Raw genomic sequence first — 23399 nt, forward strand, 5'->3', positions numbered from 1 at the left:
ATTACCCTCTGGTGTTTTTATTTTATTTTTTTATTTTCAGGAGTGAGATGCATTTCTTTTTCTAATCACACACCATTTACATCAAATTATTAATATTTTTATTTATTCATTCATTCATTTTTATCTCAACACCCATCCTGATCTCCTGCCTGTTTCTCTTCAGTATATCTCTGTAAAATCACAGGCTCAGTCATCACTTAACTTTTCTATAGATAGAATAAATATTTAAAAAGATTTAACTAAACAGAGCCATGTAACATGCTTCTGTACAGTATGTCCGACTAATATGGCTAAGCGGCTAAATGTTAATGCTATAGCGGGCTTCTTACCATATGCAAATTTGTACGAACGACTCTACTGATGTCATCGTGTCCAAGACAAAGCTGCTGAAGATCTGATTATAAACTGTTGCTCTTCGATGATGGCAGCATTGCGGTATTGAGCAAGTTTCTTCTCTACGACATTAGCGATATTGTCACAGGGGATTTGGACGTTTTCTTTGGATGTTTTGGTGTTGTTAGAGTGTTTGTCTGGGTTTTATTGTTTCTGATTAAAAAAGCACCATCTTTGCTGTGCGTTAATTACAACAGCACTTGCAATTACAATGTAGTGCCAGTCACAGCGAAGAGAAATAATATATATCAGAAATATATAGTGTATATGTTTAGTGTATACTGTAGTATAGCAAATGTTCCTAGTTAGAAAAATTAAGGAATCAATACTTGGGCCTTTTTTATCCATACTTTTAAAATATGTGCCTTCAATACTGTATATTAGCCTTCAAACTAAAACTTTGTTCTGACTTCGTAAGTCAAAGATCAAATGAGTCCAGAGTCCAGAGTTGTGTAGTTGTCGGTATGCTCGGAGGATTCCTGAAGTATCAAAACACCGTATTGTACCATAAAACACGGTCCTGCTTTGTGGGATAAAGGGTTCTTCAGTTTGTTCCTTTGAGAACTTCTTTTCATAACAGAGGTTTTCTGAGGTTATAAGTGTTAAAGATACATATTTGTGTTTCATGTCATGAACATTATGGACCTTCATTGAGATGAGGCCAAACCTGTGAGGATAATGTGAGGTACGTACCAGCTCCATTTCTACTCTGAGGAGAGAGACACCTTAACACCCACCCCACCCCACCCCACCCCCCACACACACACCCCTCTATTGGAGATTCCAACTACAATCGATAGACAATTGTCGAACGTCATATTTATAATCACACTCTCCAGTGTGGCCTAAATGAGGATGGGTTCCCTTTTGAGTCTGGTTCCTCTCAAGGTTTCTTCCTTTTCCATCTAAGGGAATTTTTCCTTGCCTCTGCCACCTCAGACACCTTAAGCTTGTTCATTGGGGATAAGTACAGACACATTTAAATTCTAAGTCTGATATAGATTTTTGTATTCTATTAATCTTTGTACTATATGAATATTTCTGTATTGTTTTCTTATGTTCTTAAGCTGCTTTGAGACACCGTCGTTGTTAAAAAGTGCTATACAAATAAATATGAATTTAATTAAATTGAATATTATAGACTGCTTTAGTAAGTGAACAGGTTTGAACCTGCTTTTCTTTTAGAACTATAGTGTAAAAAAAGGTACGGCATACCATTCGGCAGAACTGCCTTCTTTATTGATAGCAGCAGATGCTGGTCTGTAGAACAGCAGTAACCTTTTTGTCCTCTTTCTGACCCGACAGTGTGTTAGTTCTTTTGCCTGGAAGCAGAAGTACATCTGCGCCTGCTGCTCCCTCATTACCCCGAGCTTACAGAGGGTAACTAAAAAGATAGAAAAGTAAAATAGCCTGGCTTCAGTTTTCAGTGGACTCCTCTGCTCTAGTGAACGGCTGGAAATACTTATTTACTCACTGTACTTCCTAAAGACACTCTACTGTTCCTTCTGAAAAACAAAGATATCAATACTTTAAGAGATGTGTTAATAGATTCTGATCAGAACCTTTGCTGTAATACAAACTCTTTTGTAGGATCTGACAATGTACAGTAGAACCTGTTTCTATTTCAGCAAAGGTTCCGATCAGAATCCATTAACACATCTCTTGAGTTGAAGTGAGGGATGAACCCAAGGGTTTTTTAACAAGACATTTCAGTAGAAACTACAAAAATGTTTTGTTGATTCCTCTAAATCTTAATCACTCACTAAGGCTCAGATCCAAAAAACCAGGAGAATTAAACAGAGAGACAGGTGGACTAAAAGATATACAAATCAAGTCTTTCCTTCTTTCTTTCTCTCTCTTGGTCACATCAACCTCTCTCTCTCTCGCTCAGTGTGTTTGTATCTCGGAGAGATAATGGCAGTAATTGGATGGACTTGCAGGCTCTCTGTGTGTTTCTCGCAGATAAAGTGTGCTGTGTGATTCCCTCGGTGCTCGGCTACACGCTCTCTCCATTTGGAATTAAACGCTCTCTACACAATGAGAGGCACGTGGCCAGGCAGTGGCTCTGCCTCAGAGCTTCAGGTTCCAGCTCTGGCCATGAAAATGGCTGTGTAAATCCTCTCTTCTCCGGCTTACACGGCAACACTTCTCCAAACCTCCGGAAGGAGCATTAAAGTCCCGGATTTGTGAGGGCTTTCCTTTCGAGGTGCAGCTCTTTGCTATATTGTGTTTGGGATTTAAGTTTTTGTAAAAACAACATAAGATAATTCTTCATTTTGTTGGTGCTCGCCTCAAACTAATGATCTGGAACGTTTCCAGAAATGCTCGAGTTTAATGTTTCAAATGAACAAACAAACAAATCTGCGTGAATTGGCATCGTCTTTGGAACTGGTTGAATAACGGGAGTATTTTGCTCATCAACAGAGTGATGCTGAAGCGGGATGCCTGCTATATTCTGCTCCCTGAACTTTCCTCATATTCTGCTTGGTGTGTAGCAAAGCTTTTGATCTGTCATTTTACAGAAATGCCACTGGGCCACTGAGACCAATTAGAACATGAAAGGTGACGCCTGCTGCCCAAGTGGTACCAGCAGTCGGCTAAATCGGTGTAGGAGCGAGGGCATGGGGGCTTGGCGGAGGTGTCTCAAAGCGAGTTTGGCTTTGCTCCACATTCTAACGAACTGATGACAATTAGTTACTAATGACAAAGTTACTATAAGCATGAAGCACTTAATGAACATAATGATGTTAAGTATGACGCCAAACTACCTCTGATTCGTCAAAGTCATTGGCTACTGTGTTCCCTGCCCTAATTACGTTATTAGTTTCCACAACACGCATGTACCATGAGTGGCAGTGGAACGAAGAGGTGAGGTGACATACTGGGCATAATAGCACCAAGATAATAACGATTAAAAATAAACACACAGTTAATATGGTTGTGTTTTCTCACCAAACTCCAATTCCAAGAAAACACCACGGCTTACAGATATGGCCACCCTGGACTACACTCCCAACAACACACATCTGCTTCCCCGCTCTTGGTCACCAAACTTCTAACTGTATCCAATAGCCACACACTCACAAAGTGTTGAAAATGACTTTTGTTGTTTCTATTCAGCGCAAAGTATCTGTTCAGTTGACGCTACTGTAATTTCTGACATTATCATGACTTTTGTCACATGTGTTTTGCCTTTTGTACTGTTTGCTGATCTCCTGACCTGTGCCTGTTTCACGTTTTCCATAAAAGATCTCTCTTACACTAACGATCTTCTTAAGATCTCACTGAAACCCTTCAGGTCATCTTTATATGAAGGGAAAAAAATCTTTATGGGTATTTTTTCTTTCTTTAAGATTCATATATGTAATTGTATCTGCAAAGGCACAGCAGTGCCCCATGATGATTGATGCATTTATGATTGATTGAAATTATATTAGGGTAAAAATGTACTCTTTATACACATTATTGATCAATTTCCCTTAACAGTCCTTCAAATTTTTTATGTGTTGTGTGTGCAGCCACTGCAGGGAGTGCTCGAGATGCAGCGTCGAGGCTAGAGGCAGCGGCCGAGTGAGCGCGAGGCAGCAGGGAAGCCCCTCTGGATGAGCCAGCCACAGGCACCCAGCCGCACAGTACAGGAATATAACCACTTAATATGTCAACAGAGGCCGAGCTCCAGCCTGCTGCCAGACCCAGCGTCAAAAAGGATTCCAAGAGGAGAGGTAGGAAGCTTGCAGATATACAGCAGGTGTACACAAACACACACACACACACACACTGTGTGTGTGTATTAACTTCTCACTAGTCTAACAATTAGTTTTTCTGTATTGAAATGGGAAATGCAGATGTGGACATGGTGTTATTGGTTGTACAGTGAGTGCCATGCTACATACACACGCTCATATAACAGTCATGTATATAAAGACCCACATGTAAAATATGGGGAAGTTCCTGGTCAATTTAAATATAATGTCATCCAGTGGTTCTCGAATTAGTGACCAACTGGGGTTACATGATGCATAGCCAAGGGGTCAGTCTATCTATCTATCTATCTATCTATCTATCTATCTATCTATCTATCTATCTATCTATCTATCTATCTATCTATCTATCTATCTATCTATCTATCTATCTATCTATCTATCTAATTTTTGCTGGAAATTTATAATTGATTATCAATATTAATTTTTTTTAACCAATTCTATTTCTCACCAGAACTGAATGACTTTCAATGATTAATCCAATGTCCACTATCTCCAAGTTCTTTAAAAAATTTGCATGGCTGTATTAAAGGGCATTAATATTAATAAATGAATATTTGAATAGTAGATACTGTAACATGTACCGAGGGGATTCATGGAGTTTATTTCACATTTAAATTTGTCGTTAGCTGCAGAAGGTTTGAGAATATACTGATATACAGTACTGTGTGTACTGCTAGTGTGCATGTTTTGCCAGTTCGAACGCTCTGCTTTGCCTGTTTTACAGCTTATTTAATACCAAGATAAGTAAAATGCACCTTCTGTAAGATGTATTAAATGCACACCATGGGTGGGGTTGCTAAGCAAAATGCCGATAAAGACAGTAGATTTGACAAGATTAGATTAATTATAATAATGATGAGAAAAGATTTATTAATTATTAGTTATTTTAGCAATTAAAAAAAATATCAAATGGAAACGATGTAAAAATAAATATATGATCTGTAATGGCATGGTGATGGCTGTTGTTGGAATTTCTCCCACTTTGTGTGTGTTTTTTTTTAAGATAGCATGTGTAACTCCACAACGGACGGTTTTCCTATCAGCGAGGTTCACACTGTAGAAAATCAGAACTGTTACTGCACATGACTAAATACACCACTTCATGCCATTTGGTGTGCTAAGTTCATTTGAAGCCCTGCATGGACTAAAGGATTGAGTTGCTTGTTTGGATTGTAACACAGCCATTTGGAGCAGAAAGGCAATGATATTCGTGGCATGAAGACAGACAACATGAGCAGTATGGCTATGATAGTCCTCTTCCTGTGGCTTTATGTTCTTCCTGACTTGGAGAAGCTCTAGCTTTTTCAGCCCTTATTTCTGAAACTCACATTTCTGAGGCGTCCCATGAGGACAAACACTCCAAATGGAATGTAGAGAGTGTGTTTGTTTGTTTGGTTCAATTTGACCTGCTGGGCAAATCCCCTAATGACTACTGAAAAGCATTTCTGTGTCTCATCGTTGCCAGAGTACTGACCACTGTGAGATCAGTGTGATGTAATGATGCCCAGGCTGCATAAACTAAAGCCTAACTAAATTATTTTTTTTAAAAATATTATTAGCTATAGTATTTTGTTAATCAATATGATTAAACTAGGCCCTGGAATTCAAACAGTAAATAAACGAAGACCTGATAACTAGTAAGCTGTATGCATTATTGCATGCAATACTATTTATACTATATATATATATATATATATATATATATATATATATATATATATATATATAAGGAGTTGCAAAGACCAGGCTAGTAATTCATTAGTTACTACTGAGGCAGATGGTAAAGAAAACGGTCTAAAGAAGTCTAAATGTAGTAATGTAAGATGAATAAAGCCATTTCTTTAGAATACTGCACATTATGAGACTGCAAATATTCTTTTTTTTTCATCTTCATCTTCTTTTTCTGCTTCTTAATAGTAGTAGTCATATTTTTTTTGGCCTTGATGGATGTTTTACACCTTGAAACCATTTTATATAAAATCTCCTGCACTAATTAGTTTTTTAAAAAAAAAAAAACTATGGAAAAGTCTCATTACAGTTTAAACCAAGCATCAGATGGACCCATGTAAGTTCTACTTATGACATCATATTTTTTTAACATATTCTTTCCCTAACATGATAAAAAAGACTTGTCTCAGTACTGCATGAACCTGTCTGCATTTAATTCAGTTTGTGAATCATGTTTAGACACAGATCTGCCTTAAAATAGCGTTTCAGTCCTTGTTTTCTGAGCCCACGTGTGAGGTACAGTGAAGTGATGCAGGAGGTTTGTACTGTATACTGTGGATTTGGTGTGAATACCAGAGGAATTGAGACTGTGTGCCGGTTCACTCTTATTTTTTGTGAGTCTGCTGTGTTTGTCCCACAGGCCTTGAGTTGAACACATGTGCACTAGGGCATGCTCTTGTTTCGTTCTGTAACCAGCTGTGTACTGTACTGTAGCAGAGCCCTCTTGTGATGTGCCACATGTCCCTCTTTGGACACCCACTGCTCCAGTTAAGCTCCATTTTTTTCCAGGATTTGCAAGGTCAGACTAGGACTAGCACAACTGATGTGTGCATGCTTCTATGTTTTATTTTCTTGATATGGGCTTTAAATGGAGATCCGTGTACTGCACGTGTGATTGGGCAGGTCAGCATGCCAGGGTCCAGCATCCAGATCCTTTCTCAGTGATAGAATGATGCCGCTTGTACAAGATAAATCTTTCCATTGAAAAAGATCAATTTGTTTAAAGAGTGTATACCTGTCCACTCGGAGCTCTGAGATGATCTGATTTGTAATTCTGTGGAAAGAATTTGGGTCATGTTTGTTATGATGAATTTTATATACTTTGCAGATCAGGATCAGAAAACGAAAGCAAGGATAGAAAGATAGACGTTTACATGGAATGAACAAAAAGAACTGAAAAAGATGCGAAAGCGAAACACAATTGTAACCCAACAAATCTGAGGAGAAGCAGAATACATAACCCATAGGCAATAATAATAATACGGAGTAATAAAGCAACTTTTACTAGGATCCCTATGTGCTATAGTGTAGCATGTAATACTCTGAGCAACATTTTTTCGGGAACCAGAAATTTAATGACTGCTTCAACTTTGCTCAAAGAACAGCTAGTAATTATGCAGAAAAGTTACTGAACACAGGAGCAAACATTCTGTCAGGATGATGTCCAATATTACAGGTGGTTAATGGGGCAATGTCATTATAGGACGTGAAGGCAGATGCAGGTGCAGGATTTAATCGATAACTGTGATATCTGTGAGTAGGAATCTCGACATCAGCAGAAGTTTGTCAACGAGACAGTGAAACACAGGAACTTATACAGGATTTAACATGAGGGTATAACAGGACACAGGTGAGTGTGAAATCTTTTTGTACGAGCCGAACACAAGTTTGTAGGATGAATGGCAATCATGTGTAAATTAATGTTTTGCATTTGGTAACACCCACAAAACACCATAAAAGGTCAAAGCTCAGAAAGCTGAAATGACTAGAAAGTAGCAAACCTTCTAAGGGGTAGATGTAAGATTTATTTTTTTTTTTTACTAATGTCTGACAATAAAAAAAAAAAAAATATATATATATATATATATATATATATATATATATATATATATATATATATATATATATATATATATATATATATATATATATATATATATATAATAATTGGGGGCACGGTGGCTCAGTGGTTAGCATGTTCGCCTCACACCTCCAGGGCCGTGGATCGATTCCCGCCTCCGCCTTGTGTGTGGAGTTTTCCCCGTGCCTCGGGGGTTGATTGGCATCTCTGGAAAAATTGTCCGTAGTGTGTGATTGTGTGAGTGAATGAGTGTGTGTGTGTCCGATGACGCCTGAGATGTTCCCCGTGACCCAAGAAGTTCGGATAAGCGGTAGAAAATGAATGAATGAATAATAATAATAATAATAATAATGTTATAGTTTAACAGCATCTGAAAACGCTCAAGTCTGGATCCAAAAAAGCGAACTAGGTGTGAATTAACACTAGAACAAAAGCATACTATTTCTAAACGTACAAGAATTTCCTGAATAATCATTATAATAATAAAGGATTACCTTTAAAACTGCTCTGACAAATGATCTACAAATAAATCTGTTTAATTTGATGGCCCACTGTCCTCATACATGCTGCTGAATTATTCCAGAGTTGTTTGATGAAGAACAGAAAGAAGTCGAGTGCATTCCACATCCTTTACAATCACCAGGTTTCAGCCTTTATTGAGCCTTTCTGGAAAGTTCTAGAGCTCAGACACAAACTCAGCTTCAGACTGCAAACCATTTAGGATTTCTTTGACTGCTGTTCAGAAGATCAATGCTGACTGTATACTGTATAAGCTCTTGGATATGAATGTGTTGATTTCCAGTGTTTGTTTTATTTTTTTTCCATCCCCTTATATGACATACAGTATATTTGTAGAAAAAATCTTTTACAATCACTTATAAAGTAATAATGAGCGAGATTTGTGTTTTTTATATCTCAAAAAGTACTTAGTTTTTTAAAAGATAAAAGATGTGAACACAGTCTGCGCTTACAATATGATTTAACCACTTCCTGTCCGACTCCACATCTGCCTCTTGCTCTATCCATCTCTACGGAAACATCAATCATCCTTGACAGCAGCGGTTATAGCTAATGACTCTGACCTGCATTGCTATTCCCATGGAAACCAACCCGGTCTGAACCGCGTTGTAATAACAGCTGCCTCTATTCCCATGGTAACCATTATATTACAACCTGTCTAAATCTCGTAACTCTAACAGCAAAGTAACCTTACTGCTACTAATGACCTCAGTGGCTCTGCACTTCAATATGCGATGTGACATGTAATTAAGCCTCTTTCTCATTTATAGCACTGAAGCTACAGTTCCTGGTGCTTTAATTTGCCGCATTAGTGTCACATAGTGTGACTACAATACCCAGCATGCACAGCGTATGCACTCATTTAGAGACCCAGGAGTAGGGGTCCTTAGCTGTGAAGCATTCGTACTGCAGTGTTTCTATGTTGCCAGCCATCTGGCTACTGAGCACAACTGACACACACTCTCTGAATACACAAGCATGAGTAAGATGGACACACACACATACACACATGCACACGGGATGGCTTTCAAACATGCAGTGAAATTAATTGAGGTATAATGGATAAGCATTTTATGTGCGTTGAGATCCCTGAGGTCTGTACAAGGGGTGTAATAATATAAAAGAATCTCTCTTTCTCTCTCTCTCTCACTCACACACACACACACACACACACACACACACACACACACACACACACACACACACACACACACACACACACACACAGAGAGACACAAACACAGAAACATAGTGAGTCTGCTTTTGGGACTGGATTTAATGAATATGAATGTCATTGATTCACATTGGAATGTTGAGGAGGTGAATGCAGCCAGGGACAGTTAGAGATGCAGCATTACTAATAAACAAAGCCTAATGAAAACAGCGCTGCCGAACCTCCTGCTTCCTCTCACTCGGTGCCCTCGTGTCTGATTTTAGAAAGGTTAATAAGTCGTTCATTTACTTGTTGAAACAACAGAAGAGTAGATGGTTCCACTGAGGACATTATATTGTCACATTTGTTTAATCATGAATTCTGAATAATAAGGGTAGGTATACAGTTCTATGAAATACAAAGAGTTCGGGAAGCTAAAGCAACGACTATAATAAGTATAATATGAGACAGAACCAGTAGGTTTATGCGCACACACTTATATTTATTCATTTAGCAGTTGCATTCATCCAAAGAAACTTACAGATGAGGAAACCCAAGCAAAGCGATATATCAAGCAGAGGATTGGTCTGACACCAACAATTATGCTGAAGACAAAATCACAGAGGTGAACATCACTGGAAGCTGCTTCTTTGTATTTACATCATTTTATACATTGCACTGAGTTAATGTGTGTAAGATGCCCTTCTGCCCCCGCCCTGAAAAAAATAAATAAATATATATATAAATGATTCATTTTATTTGATATGTAGAAAAGCTCTTACTCCATAATCATTCATAACATACCACACTGAATAGTGAAAGATGTTGTGTGTGTGTGTGTGTGTGTGTGTGTGTGTGTGTGTGTGTGTGTGTGTGTGTGTGTGTGTGTGTGTGTGTGTGTGTGTGTTCACATGAATGGGCTTGTGTTACTGCTAATCACACTGATATTGTTTAGACAGTGTTACCCTAATCAGCAGAACGGAAGGATTAATTGATTTATTTCACATCTGCCCTTTTCCTTGTGTGTACTGTCTTTCAGGATCAACCAGCGGCAGTTCATTAAGCCGTGAGCTTGATCATTAAGCTCCCAATTTATCTCTCTTACACAATCTTCTGTTTCCTTTCTCATCCTCATTCATACATTGTTGTTTTTTTTTTTCTTGTATTCAATGTTCTGTGAGTGTCAGCTTTTTATTCATGCTTTTGCAAACTGCTGCTTTTTGTGTTGATCTTTACTTCACACTACCGTACACATGACACTGTATCGACAGAGTTATAACAGAAGAGAATCTGGAGTGATGGAGATGTGATTCAGAGTCAGCAGAAATGCATTGCTTTTATGGTGGTGCATTGGTTAGGAAGCGCATTCTTGCAAATGCATATCTGGCAAGCAGTCCTGATGCTGGAACTGGGATAAAGATACAGTAAAGCCATATTCTAGCCAAGATACCCCTAGCCTTGCCTAATGATCCAATCTGAAGCCTGGTTTGGCAGCTGAATTTCACACCAGTAGCAGGACCCCAGCAGTGATCCAGAGACCTCAGCTGCTGATTGGATAATTAGTAAGAAGACTGAAAGGGATCTGAAGGATTTGGCTTGTGTATAGAGTGGAGTGGAGTTCGAAAGCTACTTAATCAGCTCCAAAAACAATCCTCTTAAACCTTTTCAACTCTTTACGCCAGCCTTGTTTGCATCAATGAACGCCAAAGCCAGGCAGCCAGAGTAGAACAAATTTCAACAAGTGGATCATGATAGCATTGCAAATTAGTTTGATTAGTATAAGTATTTAAGGATGTGAAAGGACAAGAGTATTCATTTTATGCACTGCTTAATGGACTCTTACAAACACTAGTAAAGGACACTGGTATTTAAAATGCATTCATAGGATATATTCATTATCCATCTATACAAATAGCATCTTTTTTTAAATGCATAAATGATCTTTAGTTGAGTACTGAGGGTATGTCAATTAGATGTACTTTTATCAGGTCACTGTACAGATGCAGTTTGGATGCAAGAGCAGGGCTTTTAATAACAAAAAGGCCCTAAAATAGGAACAGGGCAGAAGTATTGGAACAATTTAGTCGTTTAGCACTTTTACAATGTACATTATCTCCAAGCAGCTTTACAGAACATAAACATAAAACATAATATAAAGATTAATATAATAAATTTTAGACTTGTATTTAAATGTGTTTGTATTTATCCCCAATGAGCAAGCCTGAGTTAACTCGGGCGACTGAGGCAAGGAAAAACTCTCTTGCATGGTAAAGGAAGAAACCTTGAGAGGAGCCAGTCTCAAAGGGGAACTCATTCTCATTTGGGTGACACTAGAGGGTGTGATTGTAAATATAGGCTAATACAATATAGAGTTTGTTGTCCTGAAAAACAACATGGAGTTGGCATCTCCTCTTAGAATGTCCGAATAATTCATAACAAGTCCAATTTGAGCTAGTAAATCTCTAGATGTTTCAGGATCCTCATATGGTTAGCCTTGTCTCAGTAAGGGTCCAAAATCTTCATGGCACGGAAGACAATCGGAGCTGGTACAATTTCTGTTTCCCTCGGGATGGGTAGAAAGAGAGAGAAGCAATGGGGAGGCATTAGCATAGCAATATATTAGGACAGGCAAACACTGGCACAGCAAGCAAGCTATCCACAAAGTCAAAAACAGACTAAGATGAACAGGGATAAACAGGAGTATCAGAGATAGGCAGAATTAAAATCTGATCACAGTCAGAAAACTGGAAAATCAAGGCTTAATAACATCACAGACCTTATAAAGTGTGGAAACCTAACATACATAATTAAACACAGGTGAAAACAGTAAAAAGACTTGCAACTGTGAATGTGGGAGTGCAGGTTGTTGCAGTGAGCTGTAGTTCACGGCGGCCATGTTTGCCGGCAGTGGTGAAAGAGGGTCTGTGACGTTATGCGATGTGGCACTTGTAAGGTATTGTATGAAATGAAAAATGTCATTCAGATGTAAATGTACAGGTCCAGGTGTTCTGAATAAAGTGCTCAGAGAGTATTTGTCACATTAGATATGTATTTATCATCCATTACCTAAAATACAGGACCATATTGTTTCCCTCCTTCACTTGTATCAGCTTCTCTATAATTGAGCCAAACAGCATGTTTGCCATTGAGGTCACTCCTGCCCTTGATGCCTTTCTGTAATTAAAATGCCATTTAATTTATGTGCTGTCAACTCCCTCTCTGATTACACACAGAGGCCAAGGAGCACAAGAAACAATTTAATTTTATGTTTTGTATCTCATTCCGTAACCTTCATGTTTACTTTAATTGTCGCAGATTGGCCAGCGTGACCCTCCTCAAATGATGGCCTTCAGGGTGCTGTAATTAGAATTCAAAGGCAGCGGCAGGGGGATCTGAGGACAGTCCGTGTATCTCAAGTCTCATTAAACTGTGTCTCATCTATTCAGGACGAAATTAAAAACCGAATGTTTTCACTTTATGTTGAGGTCATGAGGTCAGATGCATGAAATGTTTAGTCTGATGAAATGTTTTGTCTCACTGTTTCCGATTTGAAAGCCGACAACTTAGCCATGTTTGATAAATATTTTACTGTGTTTGGAACCGGAAATCGTAAACTTTAATAGACTTGCTCGGGTCTTGCTGGTTAACCGACTGTAACTAGTACAAATTAATGTATGGTGTGAAATCAGAGGTCGCAGAATCTGAAACTGAATTTGAAAATATTGAGGGAAAATATGTCAATTTTTATTGAAAATTTTCCGTAGGGCTTTTTTTCTCACTGACCTTAACCTCGGGTCATCGTTGTTTTTGACCAAACTTTAATCTCCAGGTAGTGGAAGGTTTGACACTCGTAATTTAGAAGCAGGGTTTACATGGCTTTTTGCTCAGAGTTATGAAACTCTGCTGTGAAGCAGGGCTAGCAATGCTTTTGCTGTGTTAACTCGATATGATGTTAAAATGCTACCACTAGATGCCGAACACCAAACACGCATTCATCAATTGAACATTTAACAAATACGTCGAGTAATATCCAAAAACGTTCTTATAATACTTTTGAGTATCTTTTCTACATTTAATATAATTGCTGCGATATGACCGACAGGATAATCTTGCTGTAATAAAATTTTAAAAACAGGATCCACAATACACGTTTAACATTACAGATCTTTTAATCCTAATGACGTCCTACAGATCGGCATGCACAGGTACATTCACGTGATAAGGCCGTGTTCTTTCATATAACCTTTGTACAGTGAATTGTAATAATGCTCTGAGGAGACCTTTAGCACCAACCTCATGAATCTACTTTATCCTTATATGTGCAGAAGGTCTTCTATTTTAGAGACAGTTTTCTTCCTTAGAGGGTACAAATCAAACAGTCTGCAGTTTTCCCTGCAGGGAGCTTCATGCCTCATTCCTTCAGAACCTCGGTTTTGTCTCTTTTTTGTCTCTCTCCTTCTCCTTTGCTGTAATTAAATAGCGTTTATGTCTGATTTCTCTCTTTGACAATCAGGAATAATTACGCCACATTACAACACAGCCTGCTGAGATGGGTAAGCAAATAATACACAGTAAAATGACAGTGTGTGTGTGTGTGTGTGTGTGTGTGTGTGTGTGTGTGTGTGTGTGTGTGTGTGTGTGTGTGTGTGTTTAAGCAAATGTGCATGCATTCCCTTCTGTGTGTTAATCCACTGGCAGATTTTAAATCAAAGTGCACTTGTTAAAGTGTCAAGTCAAATTTATTGGGTCGTGTGTGTGTGTGTGTGTGTGTGTGTGTGTGTGTGTGTGTGTGTTCTGAATGCCTAAAAGCTAAACCTTATAAACACCTAATGTTGTAAAAATGTTTATTATTTGATGATGATGATGATGATGATTATTATTATTATTATTATATTTATTATTATTTTACAGCGACTTGTTTTTTACATTTATTTATTTATTTATTAAGTCCTGCATATACTACTCCTAACACACACACACACACACACACACACACACACACACACACACACACACACACACACACACACAGAGTAATATACAGAGTAAGGTTCATATACTACAGTTTTGTAATATTTCAGTAATAACATGTGAATTAATTCGCTCGCGAAGGTGTCTTGTGTTTGCTGAGGCCATGACTTGCAGTTTGAGCTGTGTGTTTAAGCTGACCTGTGTGTGTAATTAGATCAGCCTCATTGAGTCTTGTCTTGTAAGGAAAAATTAATAGGCAGCAAAATGAGCTCTGTAGCACTTGGAGCATGCATGTGTATCAAGATTAAATATGCAGCAAAAAAAAAAAAAGAAGAAAAAAAAAGGTCAGCCTTTGGCACTGTATGACCTTTCGGACGAGTTTCAGTGGCGTTGAACCTTCTTACTAATAATAAGTACTGTAATTATCAAATATTTGATTATAATTCACTTTTTTGTGGGCTAGATACTCCTTACGTTGTGTTGGCTTATCTCTTCACTTATCATACATTGGGTTTTGAGAGCAAAGTGGGAGTCTGGTTGGATAATTTATCAAAGGAAAGAGATCCATATCTATACCTTCTTGCTGCTAATATCCCTGTGGAGAAGGAGCTTAAGAAGATGACCCAGCATTCGGATGTGTGCGGCAGTTAGAGCCTTCCTGCAGGGCTCCTGGCAGGCTTAAACGTACATTTTTACCATGGAGTAGCTCTCATAATGTGCTGCAGTTTTTTATACCAGACAGTAAAATGCAGCTGTGTGTCAAATATGATTTATTATTATAATTGGAATTAACTTGCATTGTACAAAAATATCTTTATTTTTTCTCCCATTTGGTTATTTACCAACTCACTAGCCATTAGCCATCTCTCCCTATCAGTCAGGTTGAGAGGATGAAAGCGAACACATGCTTCCTACATGAAGGCAGCCAACCACATCTTTTCGAAATGCATCGCAATGCCACTTTTTGAACAGGACGATGCTTTTTACGCCCTCATACACACTCTCACATATGTCATTTAGTGTTGCTGTGATTGACAGGTGAGAGATGGCATGACGTACCTTGCACGCAAAGAATCAGGCAGTTTTTTTTCTTACAATAAACAGGTGTGACGTTTTCAGGATCCAGACAATACAGCGAAGACATGAGTTGTTTTTTGGGGTTTTTTTGAGCACATTGCTTCCTTATACAGTAGCTTAAACCCAATTTTTTTGTTAAATCGGTTGATTTAGGCTTAGACTACTCCAGTCGTGGAAAAGTATTTTTAATTTTACCAACCACACACATTCACAATTCACTATTATTTTATTTGGATAATACTTTTCACAATGGGCAGTCATAAAATAAATAAATAAATATAATATAATATATATATATATATATATTTAGATAGATAGATAGATAGATAGATAGATAGATAGATAGATAGATAGATAGATAGATAGATAGATAGATAGATAGATAGATAAACAAGTATAATACAGATAGTACAGTTAACTTGAATTTTTTAGGTGTTATGTACTGTATAATACAACATGGTTCTTGTGCTTAACCACACTCTCGTCCAGTCACAGTGCAAAAATAAGTGAACTCTTACCCTAGTACAAGAAGTGGCTCGCTGTAAACATTTAACACATTAAAAACAGTGAAAATCTTGGTGAATTGAATTTATTCGGATGCTTAAATCGGTTCCACACGACTGACCTGAGTGACATTAACACAATTCGTTTTTGTTCATCAATGATTTGAACCTGAATTTTAAAAGCCCTGAGTAAATTCAACCAGCAAGCTCACTCCTGAGCTGAGAATCAGCTATGTTGCAAATGTTAAGGGCCTTGCTCAGGGGCCCAGCAGTGGCAGCTTGGTGGACTTGGGATTTAAACTAACAACCTTCTGAGCTGTAGTCCAACAACTTAACCACCAGGCTACCACATCTTCATCCGGTTGATCTTTAGATCCAGTGCCGACACCGACGAGATGGAAACCTCTTCTAAGTGACAGCAGATAGTGACATCATAAATCATTACTTTATACAGATATAGAGGTGTAATAAGGAAAATAGTTTGAGTTAAAAGACAGGGGGTGTTCGTGGTTAAGATCATTGGCATCTTCTGGTGTTTCCATCTGGCAAATGCTGTAAATGAAAGTTTGTTCGTTGTGAATATGAGTCCTATATATATATATATATACAATGAAATAAGTACAAACAATTTGATTATAGACTAAAACTCGTAATCACCACTGGAAAATAAAATCCTATAAAGTAAATAATCTCTTGAATGTATTCAAACTTCTCATCATGATACGAGTACAAGATTATTTAGAAATTTGTAATAGTTGTGGTTTTGTGTAGATTATTCTGCTTCTTTATAGAAATAAATTACGTGAAGCAAATCGAATATACCGTATAATACTGTGTATGTATATCTAATGATAAATAAAATAAATAAAATCATGTGATATTATTTCATTCTTCGTGCAGGCCATACAGTACAGTACATAAGACAAAAAAAACTCAAAAAGACCTTAAATCATCTGTTATTGATTTCCTTTGACTTATCCAACAGGAGAGCAGATGTGTATGCAGTGCAGGAATTTTGTGTTTGTCTTTCTTTGTCATAAGTTCCAGACATTTTATTTGTTTTCCCTAATGCTCTCCAGACAGAGCACTATTCACTCCTGCGATTCTGAATGTCAGCATAAAGAGTAACCCAGGGCATTTCCTTATTTCTTTAGCGTGTATACAATATTCTTTTTGTCTGTTTTGAGTGGTCATTTTCTCTGTGAAAGCTTTCTCTCACCCGGTTGATGTCACGTCTAACATATCATTTATTTTGTCCACTTTGGCAGCTCGACGTCTCCATAGTAACCGCTGATATCTGTTATAAGAGCTTCTCGAACAACAGCATACAGCATCGTGTGCTATTCGTCATAAACGGACATGTCTGTATTTATCGCAGCCTAATAGAAATGTAATGTCATCACTGATTCAATCACACCGTCTAGATCAGTTCATTATCTAGTCATTTCTATTTGTCCTTTCCATTCAATGGCAAAACAACAGATGGAAACTACTTGTTATTGTTATCAAATTGTTCTAGATGTTGTTTGTTATAGTCCTCTTTACATCGATGTGTTGTTTTAGTTTAAAAGCAGTTGAATCACCATGTGTCCTGATTTTTAAAAGAATAAAAAAAACAATAGAGTTTTCAAAATCCTTTCCAAACAAGACTCATTATGGTCCCCACAAAGATACTCATTACCATTTGAGACTCATAGATTGAACATAGGCTTAGAGAATTACCCAAACTGTGAAGTTTTAGCATTGTTTTAGCATTGTTTATCCTTCATATCTTAATATATGTGTTGCCTGCTTGACATCACTTTGACCTAAACCTATTTATATTCAACCACCTTCACCATCACCGTTGCCTTCTGGAAGCTTTGGTCACTTTAACACCAAGGTAACCCTTTTTACCAGGACACTGGCTTTCGACACTGACTTTTCGCTTTGACCATGTGCAAGGTTTACCATGGCAAAGTCCAACCTAGACTTATTTCAAAACAAAGGTTTAGCCATTTAACCGACTGGAATGAAACATGAAAATATCTAGACAGACAGAGAGCATCATTTTCATTTACTCATCATCCAGTTACATATCACACTATTTTATATTATTTTGTCAGTTTGACTGAATGAGCCACAGGATCCCGGGTTCTCATTGCCGCAGCCCGAGTTCGAGGGTTGCGTCAGGAAGGGCGCCTGGCATAAACCTGTGCCAAATCTAATATGCGGACCACATGATCCGCTGTCGCAACCCCCCGGACAGGAAGCAGCCGAAAGAGGAAGAGGATTTTATTAGTTTGACTGAATGAAGCTGAAAATGAAGAATACAGTCCTGATCTTTTTTAATTTACTTACATGTTATTTTGCTTTTTGTCTGTCATTTTTTTTATCATGACTTGACAAGTTTACTCTTTACTCCTACAAGTTTACAGATCTTACATGATCCTAAATCTAGCCTAAAAAAATAGCTTGTTGTGTTGTGATGACTTTTTATTTGTTTCTACTATTATTCTTAGTATTCTTAGTTTCCAATGAGGCTTTGTTTCAATTCAGTTCAATTTTATTTGTATAGCACGTTTACCAAAGCATCTTTACAGGATATAAAGAACATAATACAGAAAGTTTAATATTATTCAAAGATTATTATAATACACAAGTTCAAGAGTGATATTAGCTATTAAATGTGTTTGTATTTATCCATAATGAACAAGCCTGAGGTGACTGAGGAGACTGTGGCAAGGAATAACTCCTTTAACTGGAGGAGGAAGAAACACTGAAGGGGAACCTCATCCTCATTTGGGTGACGCTGCAGGGTGTGATTTATAAATGTACAGTCTGACTATAGTGTATTGAGGTTTTTGCCCTCAAAGACAACATGTAAAGACCACATGTCTGGACACCGTATTGACCTCCACCTGCCATTTGACATGAGAGTTACAAACCTTTTCAGATTATGATCTAACCTCCATCTATGAATTCAGATATTCTGTTAATTAAATGTGTCGAAATAAAGTCCCAGGGTTTAACCACCTCTGCATTATATTACAAGTAGTCACAACATGACAACTCAATACTTTGGAAAACAGATTTGTCGTAGGCATTAGTGACACATAGAGCTCAGTATCATTAAGCCGAGCTTAGTAGCCACCTGCAATCTGCTTAGATTCTGAAATCAATGTCACTCATCAGTCAAGCCATCGATCAGCCTCTCAGCCAGCTGTCCTGCTCCGAAGCTGACACACTGAGCGATGCCAGCCCTGTCATTATTAATCATTTTACAGTGAAATGGCTTTCTGATTTACAGACAAATTATGTGGTCTACTGTTATCCCGTCCATGAATTCAGGTGTGTGTGTGTGTGTGTGTGTGTGTGTGTGTGTGTGTGTGTGTGTGTGTGTGTGTGTGTGTGTGTGTGTGTGTGTGTGTGATGGGTTTGTTTGGTGGCAGGCTAATCAGATAGCTGTAATTGTGTTTACCCAGCTAAGGGAACATGTGCACAGTAATTGGTGCCTTGATTAGTGCAGCAGCACAACTGCAATCCTTCATTAAGCTCACGGTATTCAGAAGAGCAGCACCACAAAAAGGGGGACAAAAAACTAAGGCATGAGATGGAGATCTGGAGTGGTGGACATTTAAGTAAAGGGGGAAAATGAGACAGAGAGAGAATTTGACAGATTTTTTTTTTTTTTTTTTTTTTAAAGAGCCAAACTGCAGTAAAACAAAAAATCTTGTTTATACTGATTTATTTTCTACTTATGTGACGACACTGACGAACGATCATCATGCATACTACAGCTCACGTACATACAGTACTAAGTGATTGCCCTAAAACTCAATAAAAGGTAGAGTTGAGCGAGAGAGAGAGAGAGATGAAAATGGAAATGATGAGAGAGAAAGAGAAGGAATTTCTAAAGAGCAGAAAAAGTGAAAATCTTTCCGACCGCAGTAGAAAAGGTAAAAATCTTGGAACAAATTTCAGAAAATATGAATTCATCCTCCACGACGGAGTCGTTTATCATCGTTCAGTTCTGATTTGGACATTCTAGACAAAACAAGATGCTGTGGATGACAGACCCACTGATACTCCAGCAAAAGCTGCTTTCATTTAATCTTTGTAGAAGGTTATTTTGTAGAGGAGAGAGTTTGATGTACAGTGTTCTGCTAATAGATCAGACACTGTCTTGTAGTACATGCGTGCATTCTCCTCTCCATCATATACCACAGCTTCTGCTGGGATCTCGGCATGTCTGGGGGCAGATCATCATGGATGACGACTAATCAGGTGAAGTTCAAACCCTGTAAAACTGAACTGCTGGTCATCTCAGGTAATTTATCTCCAGGTCTTGCAAAGGCCCTACAAAATGATCTGATCTCACCTTCTGGGTTAACCATTAACAATCGATCCTCCTTTTCTACTCATGTTGCTAATGTGACAGGCTCATACCAATTTCTTATCTACAACATCAGAAGGACTCGGCCATTTTTTATCCACACAAGCTGCTCAGGTGCTTGTGCTTTAGTGTCTTGTCATTTCGAGATTGGACTACTACATCTCACTGCAGGCAGGTCTACCAATGAACGTAATTCGTCCTCTGCAAATGATCCAAACTTTTATTTAACCTGCCTAAGTTCTGCCTAACTCCCTCCACTGGACTCGGGTAGCTGCACACATTACAGGTAGATTCAAAATATTGATGCTTGCCTACAAAGCCATCAATACACCAGCACACTCTATCTTACCGCAAAGCTCTTGTCAGTCCTCTCAATGCACTATATGTAGGTATCAAGTCAAATCAAGTCAAGAGTCAAGAAGCTTTTATTGTCATTTCAACCATATATAGCTCAACCTGGTACAAACAGTGCAGGACAAGACAAACAAGACAGTGCAGGACAAAAGACAGTGTAAACAAAAAGTTACAGGACAATACAAAAAGTACAAAAAATACAATATGCAAAAGACAATAAATATATATAGTATATATAGCAAGACTCTTCTGTTCTGGTACCAAGATGGTGGAATGAACTTCCCCAAGACGACCATATACAGTCGTCGAGTCACTGGCTTGAACAACGGGTAAAGAATTAAGTTTTGGGTTGATGGAAGCTAAGTCTTTAACCTAGTGAAGCAATGTTAATATATTCGTTGATGGATACTTCAAAGCACGTTTGTACGTTGCTCTGGATAAGGACATCTGCCCGGACGCCATAAATGTAAAAATGTTGCAGCATAGCCATTGTTCCCCTCCATTTGTGAAACGAATTGTCTTGTAATTAAAATATGTCTGCCAATCCAGCACCTCCCTCCCTCCCTCCCTCCCTCCCTCCCTCATGCTATTCAATATGTATATTTTTTTTCTTACAACTCTGCTCTAGTCTTGTCCTGAGGCTCCTCAATTTCTGTCAAATAGAGAAAACTGAAGAGTTTTATTTTGGGCATCTAGCACAAAAACGTGTGTGTGTGTGTGTCTGTGTGTGTGTGTGTGTGTGTGTGTGTGTGTGTGTGTGTGTGTGTGAGTGTGTGTGTGTGTGATCGTTTCCCTCTATCTTTGTGGGGACCAAATGAAAACCAGACATTTGGAGCTTGTGTGTGGATATTTGGCTCATTTCCATGCCGTATAAACAGTGTACATTTATTTAAAACAGGCACTGAGGTTCATGTTAAGGTTTGATTGAGGTGTAGGAGAAGCATTAATTAACAGAATGAATAATTATGCAAATAGAAGGTCCTTGCTAGAATAGTAATACAAACATGTGTGTATGCGTATATGACTGTGTAAAAGAGAGAAGTTCTTGGCTTGTAGAGCCAGTGAGCCTAATTAATTGTGCAAGTGGAAGAGAAAGGAGCAACTCGCCAATTCATTCATCATCTGCCAGTCAGCATGTCAAGAGTGCAGGCTGTAGTGTAGGTTTGTGTGGGAGAGAGAGAGAAAGAAGAGAGGATTGCTTGGCAGCTAGCTTTGCATTGCATTGCTAGTTCCTGACTGATGAGCTTTGGATGACGGACTCCTTGTGGTTTGTAGAAAAGAAAAAGGACAGAGAGGAGAAAGATGTCACAACTCATAATAATGCCCTCCCTTTATTTATTAATTTGTTTATTAACTCCACCTAATACAGACAACAGAGCTGGTCACTGTTGTGTAAACAGATGCAAACTATAAGGTTCTACATTTAGAGAGCTAGAGAGCTGACTCGGGATGTGACACTCACATCCCTGCTCCAGTGGCATATCTGCCACAATGGACAGGTCAGGAGATCACCAGGTTCCACAGACAACTGCATCCAGACATCTAACGCGCTTACTGTACAATGCTGTGCTCTCTGAGTGTGTTTCACTGCTCCAGGATACAATGCTGGTGAAGCGATCATGTGCATTAAGAGGTTTGTGCAGGTAGGCAGTTTAACAGGAACAGTAATGTTCAGTTTTTTAGGTAGAGACAGACGGTAACTCTAAATCCTAAGCAATCTCGACATCAAGGCTCAGGCAGTGTGTCAACTGATCTACACACAGGGTATCAAAGGATAGGCAGAAGAAAAAACAAGAAAACAGAAAAAGAAATATAAACGATTTGGTAACACTCAAGAAACTGCAACCAAAGACAGATGAGTGTTTAAACAGATATGGTAATCAAATGGCAGATTGCAATTAAACTGTTTAAGATATGATAGGGTAACCATGTGGTAGCCTCGTGGTTAAGATGTTGGACTACTGATCGGAAGGTCATGAGTTCAAGTACCTACCAGGTCCAACAAGCTACTGTACCACTGGGCCCCTGAGCAAGGCCCTTAACCCTCAATTGCTCAAATGTATTAAAGGAAAAAAATGTAAGTCACTCTGGATAAAGGTATCTTTCTGGCTAAATGCTAGAAATGTAAATAAACCACCCATGACAAGACAAACGTGACACACACGCGATATACACAAAAACATATGAAACGTAGCACTGTAGGTTTAGACAACAGAGCATGCAAATATCCATACCGATCGTCAATATTCATTACAGCTGTTTTTTTGTTTTTTTTTATTGTTAACATGCGTCGTTAAGCCACATCGGCAGAACTCTTCACACGGTAAGTGAAACGGACATCTATGCAGAACAAACGGAATCATTTTTCACTGCTTTCACACAAAATACATTCAGTGAGCACATTATCCAAAATTCATGAACTCTCGAGTCAAACTCCAGCACCCGAGCAACGCCGCATATCTGCAGCACATTTTTCAACCGCATGCACACAAATTTCACGCAGTAACCGGACTGAAATACAGTATAGAGAAAATCTTAGTAGAATATTTACAATAAAACAAAATCCTAATCATCCCCAACACATATAATTACAGTTTAACTGAATGTTTACTCTGTGTCCTGTTTATAGTTACTATTTTTCAGTAAAAGGGACTTCAGAATGATTCAGTTTGGAAACATGGGTGAAGGAAGACAGGAGGGT

General features: G+C 38.3%; 1 protein-coding gene across 7 annotated transcripts in view; it reads left to right on the forward strand.

The window, feature by feature from the left end:
* Window positions 1-23399, forward strand: part of dab1a (DAB adaptor protein 1a) — a 156491-nt gene that overhangs the window by 50236 nt on the left and 82856 nt on the right. For all 7 annotated transcript variants that reach the window (XM_027171263.2, XM_047801717.1, XM_047801716.1 and 4 more), the window contains exon 2: window positions 3912-4115. In XM_027171263.2, coding sequence (XP_027027064.1) covers window positions 4049-4115 — 67 coding nt within the window. In that variant the 5' untranslated portion in view covers window positions 3912-4048. The remainder of the gene's footprint in view (window positions 1-3911; window positions 4116-23399) is intronic.

The sequence above is a fragment of the Tachysurus fulvidraco genome, chromosome 16 (assembly GCF_022655615.1).
Source record: "Tachysurus fulvidraco isolate hzauxx_2018 chromosome 16, HZAU_PFXX_2.0, whole genome shotgun sequence".
In the NCBI taxonomy this organism is placed as follows: Eukaryota; Metazoa; Chordata; class Actinopteri; order Siluriformes; family Bagridae; genus Tachysurus; species Tachysurus fulvidraco.